A 12,019-nucleotide genomic window follows, 5' to 3' on the forward strand; every position below is an offset into this window, starting at 1 on the left:
AATTTTGAAAATTTAATTGGTATTTTGGACTTCTTTTACATAATAATCTAACAAAAAAACATCACAGAAATTCATTAAAATAACATTCACAATCATTACTACCGTAAGTATTTGAAATCTGGCATTAACATTAAATTCACTATATGAGATCTTGCTTAGAAATCATATTCCTATAAACCAAAATTCTATAAAATATAAATAATAACATTAATTAGAGTGAATACCTCATAATTTGGTTTTGTAACTTCCAATTGTCATCTATATAATGTGCCATGATTGTCATATAACCTTTCTTTTGGTTACTTGCAGTCCACATATCACACGTGAGAGCAATCCTACTATCGTTCTCTTCAAAACATTTCAAGATATAACATTTTTTACTCTTGTATATCTTCATTATATCATCCTTGATTGTAGGAAAACAAGACACCTTAAATAAAGGTTGAAGACTTTCTGTATACTTTCGAAAACTGTAATGTTCAACAATGGAGAGCGGATAATCATGAATTATAATCATCTTTGCTAGTTCCTCTCTAGATACTTCAGCATCAAAGGAATATTTACTCATATAAGATAAACCATCAATAGTTTTTTGCCCTTGAACTAATATATGTTGCCTTATGTCCCTTGTATTTTTCCTAGGGCATATCCTATAATGATCTTTTAAATGTGTTGTTCCATCATTTGATCTACCGGTTAGTTGTTTATTGCAGCCTTTGCACGTCGCCCATCTACGAACATCATCAACATAAATCGGATCAAAATGGTTCCACGCAGCGGATTTCAACTTTTTTTTGGGATGCTCGGTGGCCGTATCATTTTCTACAAGCTCTGGTTCTTTATCATCTTCATTTTCATCGTTTATGGCAGGTTGTTTATCATTTTCTAAATTAGCCATCAAAAACTACAACAAGAAATCATAACACTTTGTAAGTTGTCACTAAGATCTATTAGAGACTCAAAAAAAAAAAAAAAAAAAAAAAAAAAAAAAAAAAAAAAAAACAATCTGAATAAATATTCTATAAACACATATACAATGAGAAGTATAAAAAAACATAGATAAACATGTCTTGTATAAACAAAAAAACCATCCCATCCCATACATACATCTGAGTAATTTGTAGGGTCTATATACAAAAAAAAAAAAACAAAAAACAAAAAACAAAAAAATCATGCATTTATTGGTAGGTCTACGAATTTATTCACTAACTTGTAAGAAACTAATATAATCGAACGAAATACCTGAAACGATACTGAGAAAGGAGTTGTGGGTATAAATCACCAAGAAGACAATGTCGTCACATGTTCACAGCGACTAAATATTGCCGAATGAATTTCTTATGTTGTACGTATATGTGGAATGTGATCTGCCAAATTGAAATTGGGTCAACTAATTGGGCCTACTTAAAATACTTAATATCCATAATAAACTAATACACATAATCTTAAACGAATAACATTAATTAAATTACTAATCAATGTATATATGGGTAGGGGGGGGGGGGGGGGGGGGGGGGATAGGATACCCGGCCCCATCCCCAATTTTTTCTATACGGGGTCCCCGTCGCATACCCGTTACCTGGTTTTTGGTTTTGCAGGGAATACCCATCCCCGATCGGGATGGGTCAACCGGGTTCCCCAATGGGTCGGGTCAATTTTCCATGCCTATTTGGAAGAATGTGACTGGTGGCATCGTCGTCTGAACCGGCGTTTGTTGCTAAAGCAGTGTCGACGTTGTGGTATAAGCGTCCGCCCCCGATGACACAAGCGACAGCTAGGATGGGTGTGTCATTGAGGCGGTTGCTGGTGGAAACTGTCCTCCGGGATTTGGTGGCTGTCGGCCACCCGGTGGTTCGACTGTTACTGCTAAACCACTTTCGTCCGGGACTTCTCTGCTTGTCGTTATGGGCGGCGGTGTTTCGTCCAGCGGCGCCATTGATCGAATTGGACTAGTTGGTGTCCTGTCGGTTTCGCCGAAGTCGTCAGACGCCATTTTTGTCGTTGAACTGTGTGCTTTTGATTTCGTTCTTTGTCACATAAACGGATGACGCCAAATGATGCGACCTTGCTCAGGTTCTAGATACCGGCAACAGTTCCTGAGTTGCTCCTACAAGATCACAGAGAAAGAAGGTCGTCAGCCGTTTCCCGGGAGGAGGCTCCCGGAAAGACACTCCGACGGTCAAGTCAGTAGGGTTATGTGAGTATTTTTAAGTGTTGCTTGGGGAAGACAACTTACCTGGCGAGGTCGTGAGTGTTCTCCTTTTGCACTCAACGATCCTGCTCGTCCGTACGAGACAGGATCGCCTGGGCCGACAGGATCCGGGGCGCTGATTGGAGGGTCGTGCTCCTCTATCTGTCATAGCGTTGTCATTGGTCCTGCCAGTAATGCTCTGATCCTTGCTTTGTCACCTGACCGTACCATTTATCTGGGAGCTGATCTGGTGGGCGCTTATTCTTTTGCCAGAGCGCCCTGTCATTAGGGGCGATGGCGGGCGCTAAACCCGCCGGGCGCACCAGCCTTCTGAGCTGGGTGCGGCTCTTTTGTGCTGCCAAGGGTACATTATCCTTATTCAATCATAATAATATAATACCAATTCAACCTTTGTTGGTTGACAAAAGAATTAAAGAAAGATAAATAACCACATTAACATCAGAGTAATTAAAATATAGCAAATAGAAACATATTTATATTTCTTCACCCATAATAACAACATGCTTATAGCATGAAACTTACACAATATACTTTATTTTTTACATAACACGCTTACCTTTTTACTGATAATAATTAATAGCAATAACATAAAATTTGTAAGCATCTTACATACAAATTACAGGTTATATATTGTTATTGTTGGAAAGGAAATGTAAGTACATTGTTATTTATAAACTTAAGAACATGGCTATTTTTACCTCAAATATTAGATAGTGTAAAAAGCTATTTATAAATTTAAGCATATTCATGCATAGTATTGATGATGAAGATATTGCAGTTCCGTGCATATCACGTGCACGTGCACCCTACAAAAGCAAAAAAATATAAAGAGTAATTTTTAATAAATATTTATATCATGGATATTTAGTCTCATATTTGATGTAGTTGCCAAGCTGCACAAAGTTGCCTATGCACATGTTTGCAGTGAAACAGAAATCGAAAAATTAATTGGTATTTTGTCAGAGCTTTTCTTGGTATCACAAGGGATAATTCTCATTGAACCTGTAACAAAAATACCAACATACTTTCATTTAATCGATAATTAGATAATCAGATAACTGAAAGTACATTGCAATTTATTGATTTGATGAAAGAATCAAAAGGTGTATTGATATTTACCTTGTAATTAACAGAGAAGGTTTCCATACCAGTGATCAAGGGCTCTTCTACAACATCAGGCTTTGAAATTGTCTCACCACATGTTTGAAGATCTTTCAGAATGCTCAATCTCTTTAACAAAAAACCTGTGTCCTGAAAACCCATAATAATAAATAAAGTAATAATCATTTCTCAAAGTAGAATGTTGTAATAGGAATAAATAAAACTGACCACTAAACATGTGACATCTTCATGCAAAGGATCTGCTGCAGCAGCTGTGGAACGCAGTGCAAGGTCCAACAAAGACTGAAAATTGAATTCTGTTAAATAAAAACGTAAACTTGCAAAAAAAAAAAAGCAGTTTATCTTTCATTTATTTGTGTATTATATTTATAGCATCAAACTCTATACATAAAGAAAGTCAGAAAATTGACTATTTTTCCATAAGTCATCTGTTTACAAATGTCATTTATTTTCTCAGATAGAACTAAATGGGTAAAAAGAGAAGGAGAAACGATAATTCTTATATGTGAATAACTTTTATCCCTGACTATACATATGGGATATATGATGATAAGTGGATGATACAAATAAGGGCAAATTACAGAAACATTATATTTTGGGCAATTTTGCGATTTAACCACTTCTACTTTATTTTTTTCCAATCAAACCATTTAAGTTTTAGACATATTTCCAAATTTAACAACTTGACCTTATATAACATGTCAAAATGGTTAATTTGGAGAATTAGAATGGTTAACTTGGAAAAAAGTCTCAACTTTTATGGTTTGATTGGAAAGGATAAAGTATCATGGTGTAATGACAATAATTGACCAAAATATACTCTGTTTTATTTTTTGTAATTTGCCCTGTAAAGATAAGATGATGAGGTAAATGGATAGAGACCTGAAGCTTCTCAAAAGAGATCTCATTTGGTGTTTTATCAAGTTCATCACGTGCAATACCCATAAAAGAAACCAAGACATCATCCTGTAACTCAATCAAATCAAATATCAAACACATTGCATACTGCATAGCATATACACTTTCTCCATACAGGTTTAGAATTTTCAACCTCCCTTTCTATCTTTACAGTATTCTCTTCCCCAAAAACATTTTTTTTGCCAAAGCAAACCAAACACCACTAACTGAATGTTATGTTCCTCTTGCATGAAAACAGAAAAACAAAACCACCGCTTTGGCAATGGAAGCATATAATCAATTACATACAATTTACATCATGTTTATTGATGGCGGGGGGCAACCAGCTCCTCATGTAACCTACTGAACACTAATTTAACAGGGATACAAGCAACTGCTGTGGGCAATGACTCTGGTTTCATCATCATCATCATCATCATCATCATCCCTATCCCTTGTTCACCTTCTGCTTTCAAATCCATATTGTGCTGCTGTTGCTGCTGTTGGGTCCCGCCTATTGATGATAACGTCCTTATTTTCTGACTGCTGCAAGATGAGGTGGTCCTCCTTTGTGGCTTTTTTGGTGCAGCCCACTTTCTTCCCTTGCTGTTGCTGCGAGTAACACTTGCTTTTCCATCTTCATCATAATACTCCTGAAACTGAAAGGAGGCCACCGCCTCTTCTTCTTCTTCTTCTTCTTCTTCTTCTTCTAATGTTGATAAAAATTGAGGCGGCCGTGCAAGTGCAACCCCCCGACACTTGGCGGTCCTCCTGGCGGTCCTCCATGGTTGAAGCGGCGCACTTGTGTCACCACCACCTAATAATAATAATGATTCCATTTGGAACATATCATCAGATGAACCATCTTCCAGGGCTTCTACTGGAATAGGGTGACCCACTATGGCCTTGTCATTCAATTTGCTCATCAGGGAAATCATGGGCACGTGTTCTCTCTGATAACTTGATTGCACTCCTACTTCAACATCAATCAACATCCGGGTCCCATGCCTCCTCACATCATCGTCGTCATCATCATTATCATCGTCATCGTCATCGTATATTTGGTACTCACCTGAGTATGAGTATGAGTATGAGTATCCCTTCAAACAACAAGGGTAAGGATCAGGATCATCATCCCAACTCATCATGTCTAGCAAGCCTCCACTAGCTTTGCTTCTCAAACTTAAACTTGTGTCAATTCCATTGAAACCCGTCATCCAGTGGCTGGAATTTGTAGCTACCTTTCTCTTCCTCAAACTGCGACTATTCCTTTTTCCCTTCAGCTGCCATTTGGAGACTGTTGCTACGGAATCATCAGGAACTCCTCCTGACTCATCATCACTCATGCTCTCCTCATGTACCCCTTGCCTTCCAAATGCCTTTGGTATGAATTCAACATCTTCAGCTTCATCTAAACCACAAATCAAAATAATAATAACAAAAAGTTCAGACAAAAACCAATAAGAGAGAGAGAGAGAGAGAGAGAGAGAGAGAGAGAGAGGAACAGTTACAAACAAGTGCAACCAGAAAACTAAGCAGGAGGGACTCGATACAATTCAAACAGTAATATGAATAACACTTGCAAGCAGCCATTGGGCCTCACAAATTTAAATGTCACAACACAAAAATACAAACAAGTACTTATACTAAACACATATTTGAGAATAACTATCTTTCGATATTAATGTAAATACTTGACAATCGATACATTTTTCAATTGAACAGTCTTCGGGATTCATAATGGGTTTTTATGGCTTTTGGGCAGGAAAATCCCCCTGCTACATTGCTAAACATCATGAACATGGTGTTTCAGTTGCTAATAAGGATGTGTTTTTTGCTTTTTTATGACATTGGGATTTATTCAAAGAGCTGTAGAGAAGCATAGGGAGGATCTAGACTCAATCCTACTATGTCTGGTGGGTATAGTTGCAAAGAAGAGTAAATGTGTAATTATTATGCAATCGTTGGCACGCTGGATCAATGTAAAGTCCAGGGTGTGAATGAACACAAATTAATGCATGCAACAGCTTTGAGAAGCAAAAGCCAACGTTCACAACAACAATGGAATTAATTATGTGTCCATGGGCCAACTGAGAGTTTCAAACCACTAAGCATATGACATTGGCAAATCGAAAAACAATGACATTATCCAGAAGAAAAACAATAAAATATGAACCTGAAAGTGCAGCCATTGCGTCATATGTGTCCGACATCAGAGATTCAGTGCCAGAAGAATCAGTTTCAGTGTCTTCATTAGATTCAGTAGTGTTTTCTTCACTCAATGCAACAGGGAAGGACTCGTCCCTTTTCTCAAACTTGGGTGCTGAATTTTCCACTTGGTCAGGGATAGCTTCTCTAGTGTCACCTGGATCATTGCCACCCACTGCACGGTGTACAACTTTTCTCTGCTCCTCCCCTCCATCAGTCTTTGGCTGCAAGGGGTGAGTGTGGTCATGGTGGGGCAGTTTTGCACTACTCAGGAGTACCTGAACAAGAGGACGATGTCTGTCACGCCTCTTACCAACTGATTCCTCCGTATTCCCCTCTTGTGACCTTTTCCTTTTTTTCTCCAACAACTTTTTACTACCGACAATAACCGTATTTTCTGGTGTAAGGACATCTGAAGCATGCCTATGGGAACCATTTGAAGCAGCCAAGGAAGAGAGTTTATGCTTGAAAAGAATAGGACGTACAGGTACATCATCTACATTCAGGTGACTCCTTGACTGAAAGGAAAGACCCTTTCTTTTGTCATCAAGAGACAGATCCACATGTTTACCACTGTCACGTGATAATTCTGGAGTTATAGTTGTGTCTTTTCCTAGTAACTTGGTATTATTAGATTGGACACCTGGTTTCCCATATTTCTTTTCCAGCACTTGCTTCTCAAGCTCAAGTGCATGAAGGATAGCATCTTCCCTGCGTGCATATTTCTCTCTTTTCTTTGGAGGCATCCCCTGTGAAGCTTCCGCCCTCTCGATGCAGTCATCAAACTCACCACAGCGGAAAGGTTTAACTCGCTTCGACTTCTCTAGGTTGTACCAATCCCTGTTCATTGTCAAATAAAGCTTATTAGGTGCAAGAACATCAACTGAACAAAAAGAAAATTTCACTCCTCAGTTTTTTCCTTCCAAGGCTGGCTGGCAGATAACCAGAATGATTATAAATAATATGTCAAAACCTATAGTGACTGATAGCTTTATACAAATGTATTGAGGTTTACTTACACAAGAAGAACTAAGAATTAGTAGTTGATTCAGTACTTTTAATAAAAGAATAAGTTTTACAGGTCTAGGGGCTTTTATGTCATTTTAGTCTTGTATCTGTTGCAAAAGTATAGATAGACCTGAAGTTAGTTAGAAGGTAGCTTTTGATTGTTTGGGAATTCATTTCCTGATTTGTAATCATTCAGCGATAACCAAATCTATCGTGCCCTAATTCGTGAGTATCAGGTCTAGATTGTAACATGTTATCAGGCTCCACCGTCCATGGTTACATAAAACCAAGGAAGCTGAAGCTGTCTTCAGAAACGTAATAGAAGCAATGAACGATGAGAGGTCAAATAGCCGAGGTAGTTAGGCTATGATGGGTGAAAGCATCAGCCGCTATAAGAATTTAGGAACTTAGAGTGACATTTATCACATATATGAATGACATTCACAATGATTTCAATGATTTTCATCTATGCTGTTAGAAACTTAGGATCTGTGTTTAAGTTGTTTTAAGTTTTAACAAAAACTGACAATGGATTTTGCGTAGTTGCTACCAGACAAAACACTTCAAATCGAGGAAGTGAATTAGAGGACTTACACACTGGCATCTTCCCTCCCAAGAAGTTTGACAGGAGTTCCAGATCGGGGAGACATGAGAGGAGAAGCAGAGAGCTCATCGGGGCCCAGGATCTTACCCGGCCACCACGACCCATTCCGCCTCCGAACCCAGACGATGGTCCCAACACCGCAATCAACCATGCCTGTTTCTGCGTCAGAGCTCTCCATCTCTTCCTTCCCTTTAAAAAAATTATTTTCTTCCCAATTCTATACAGAATAATGTATATATAGTGTAGTTTTTAAACTCTTCAACTGATTGTAAACCTAAAACAAATTGCTTAGTCACTTCGAGACCAATAAAACAACGGAGAGATTAAAATTCGCCTCCAGAGAAGAAGAAGAGAGAGAAATGTTGATATGGATAAAGGATCCAAAGACGGCCACATTTGGAAGATTCACATATGTTTTAGGATTAGGGCTTCCATTCAAATTAGGGAAAATTTCAGAGGGGTTTTTTGGAAACAGAATTCGCATTAGATCAACAGGTGCGTGATTCAATTTCTCTTTTTGCAAGCTATTGGATGTGCATGCGTCCTTGTCTGCGCGGAGGTAGAATGAGACTCGTTGGGGTCGACTCGCTCATTCAACTGAGAGGAGTTAAGTTAGGTGTTAATTATTGTTTTTTCAAAGTTAAGGGTTCACAATGTGCACCTCTATTCTCTTATTACGTGAAAAAAGTTGGGCATAATTGAGTTTGGACTTTGGTTCAGCTAGTTAGTTTAGGATGCCCCCAATCCAGCAACATGGTTTGAGCGGAACTGATAGTTTCGTTTTTATTACTTCTTTTCATAATTTATTTTTAGTTAAAATCATCTTATTTTAGTCAATTTTCATGCATATTTTCTCTTTTTGTCATTTTTCTCCTTTACCGGGTACTTTCTAGTCTTTTGAACTTAATTGCAGGATTTACCGAAAACTATTTGTTATTGGAGGTTTAGAAGGATGCGGGACTTATGGAGGCATGTGATTTGCTTGTGGACTTGAAGTGGTGCGATTGGGATTGGTGCTTGCATAAAAGAAGAAATCAATTTGGATTTAATTTGTGGGCAAGGATGATGATGAAACGACGCGGAATCGAGCTACAAGAAAATTTAAGGAGTATTGCGTTAATTATTAGAAGGTTTGGGAATGGCAAATGGGTCCTAAAGAGTTATGATTGTGAGTTGAAATTGAAGAAGTGAAGATTGGGCTAAAATACATGATTAATGGCCCATGTCTCACATTCAGCGTGACCCACGCGGTCCGCGTTGAATCATACGCGGTCCGCGTGAATTGCTCTGAGTTGATTACGGGTTTGACTTGTTGACTCTATTTGTGGAAGTTTGGTGGGTGACTTTTGGCACATTTTTTAATCCGGAAATCAACCCCCTTTTGTTGGAGATTGGAGCCATTTTGGTGAAGAGATGACTTGAAGAACACACACCATATTCTCTCAAAGAGCCTTGGAAGATTTGAAGAATTTTTGAAAGATTAGTGTAATTTCCTTTCATCTTGCATCTAAGACAATGTTTGATACCACTAAACTATATTGTTTTTCTTTTACTTTGGCCATGCTTGGCTAAATTTTCATTTGGTTGATTAGGGTTTAACCCATGGATGATTATTTGCTTTGAAGACTTATCATTACATTTGTGTTTGATGTTTATGGGAATGTTTTCTAGTTAAACATCTTGTTGTGTTTATTTATCTTTGATCATGAGCTTGGATGAATGAATGCTTGTTTTTGTTGATTAATTTCTTGGTTAAGTAATAGACCTTCAAATTAGTAAGCAACAAATGGTTTATATGTTTGTTTTCATTTAATTTAGACCATGGAAATGTTTCCTCCATAATTATAATGTAAGCATTTGATTATCTTTTGGACTTGGTAACTCTTACAACTTAAAGCTAAATGATTTTCACAAGATTTTATGTTTCATTGATTTTGTGACTACAATTAAGGAAATGTGTTAAGAGCTCCTCTAACCATTTTAATTTCTAAGAAGAGTTGAGGCAATTTGTGCTTATGAATTGCTATAGCCAAGTTAAACCAATTCACAAGTGTTATTCCATTAAGTCTAATGATAAGTCAATCATATCATCCATGAGGTGTTCCCCAAAATCAACCAATTAATTCCACTTCTTTGAATTTAATCCAATCTTTTACTTGTTTACTTTTCATATTTTCATTCTGTCTAGTTTTAATTTTTGTCAAACAATCGAAAGGACTAAACACCCCCCCTATTTTATTTTTTATTGTTATTTTACAAGTATTTTTACAAAGAGATTTTTCATAGAATTATAAATTGAACCAATCTCCGTGGATTCAACCCCTTTACCACTATACACTATTTTAGTGTGTAAGATTTAGGGTTATTAATTTTGTTGGCCTCGACAACCACCAGGAACATATTCTTTGGCGTATCTGACGAAATGAATGCATTAAGAAAGCAGGCATCTAATCTCTGGAAATAGGTACTAAACAAGATTTTCTCGTTCACAAACTACCATTTTTTTCTATCTGTTAAATTCACCTCATGCATTTTGTAACATACCAAGTTCAGAAGTGCAAGTTTAGGGTTCAAAGTGTAAATAAGGATGGTCAACTCAGCAAGTTGAGTCGTGATTCCGGTCGCGTGTTAAGTGGCCAACTCGGCGAGTCGGCGGCTGGACTCGGCGAGTTAGTGTTGAAGAGAAAAAAACCCTAATCTTCGGGATTGCACCCTATTTAAAGGACTTGATGTCCTCCCTTCAGTCCCCTTAGCCCCCTTTGAAGTCCAGAAAACCCTAGATTCGTTGGTGAGAGCATTGGAGAGCAAATTGGAGCCTTGAGAAGTGATTGGTGAAGAGATTTTGAAGATTTAGAGGATTGGAGCAAGGGGCTTTGCAGAGATTGGGATTATTCTTCAGTTGGAGCCTTATTTTGAGGTAATAATTCATTGCTTGAGCTTTTGTGCATCTAGATCTATCATTTGTGGAAGTTTTGGTAGCATATATAGTGTTATGTTGGGTTTGGAGGATGGATCTGAGGTTGCTACCTCAAATCTGGGATTGAGATGATTCAGAAGTGCATAAAGCCCCTATCCTTGAGTTGTTAGTGAAGCCTTCTTATCCCAAACCCTAGCCCAAGAGTGTTTTATGCTTAGATCTCTTTGGATTCACGTAAAGTTTGCCAATTTATGTGATGGATGGGTTGTAGGAGAGTAGATCTATGGTTGGGAGTCCCTGTATGGCTTAGAAAGCCACTATATGTATTAAGAACTAGAGGTACTCGGCGAGTCACATGGGTGTACTCGGCGAGTTGGATGAAGATAGGCATGAACTCGATGAGTTGGAAGAACAACTCGGCGAGTCGGATGAAGATTGTCTTGGACTCGGCGAGTCTGTTCTTGGACTCGACGAGTCTGGTCGTGGAACCATAACCTTTTCTAGTTAAGCCGTGAATCGGTGAGTCGAGGGACGACTCGGTGAGTTGAGCAGGATGGGACTCGGAGATTGTTGAACTCGACGAGTCTTGGGGCGACTCGGCGAGTTGAGTCGTGATATGGGAGTTTTAAGTATGGGAACTCGACGAGTCAATGGTTTGACTCGGCGAGTAGGGTCAACCAGGAAGGATGAATTTGATTGAGGACTTTGACTTTGACCAAGGGTTGACCAGTTGACTTCCAGGGGTATTTTAGTAATTATTGGTATTTATTGGATTCGGTTATTTGGTAATGTTCAGTGGAGGAGTTCGTGTCGGTGGTCGGAGCAGCGTGATCTTATTCTTCAATCGACAGTTGCAGGTGAGTTATCCTCACTATACTGATAGGGTCTACGGCACCAAGGTCGGCCCTCTATCGGATGGAAATTCGGGTACTGTTGTTATGTTATTGCCTTGCTATGTTTGCATCCTGGTAATTAGGATGGTATACGTTAGGGACCTGGTTAAGGTCGGTATCTTGATAGTTAGGATGGTATATGTGTGACCGGAAGGTCT

At 38.4% G+C, this 12,019-nt stretch overlaps 1 protein-coding gene across 1 annotated transcript; it reads right to left on the reverse strand.

The window, feature by feature from the left end:
- Positions 1 to 4,303: 4,303 nt before the first annotated feature.
- LOC128126682 (uncharacterized protein At1g51745-like) lies at positions 4,304 to 8,673 on the reverse strand. Its single transcript, XM_052764516.1, has 3 exons — positions 8,042 to 8,673; positions 6,408 to 7,279; positions 4,304 to 5,642 (listed from the first exon to the last, which is right to left on the reverse strand). Exons 1-3 carry the CDS (start codon positions 8,227 to 8,229, stop codon positions 4,555 to 4,557), a joined length of 2,148 nt encoding a protein of 715 aa, XP_052620476.1. The 5' UTR covers positions 8,230 to 8,673; the 3' UTR covers positions 4,304 to 4,554.
- Positions 8,674 to 12,019: the final 3,346 nt, after the last annotated feature.

This window comes from Lactuca sativa, chromosome 6 (assembly GCF_002870075.4).
Source record: "Lactuca sativa cultivar Salinas chromosome 6, Lsat_Salinas_v11, whole genome shotgun sequence".
NCBI classification, from domain to species: domain Eukaryota; kingdom Viridiplantae; phylum Streptophyta; class Magnoliopsida; order Asterales; family Asteraceae; genus Lactuca; species Lactuca sativa.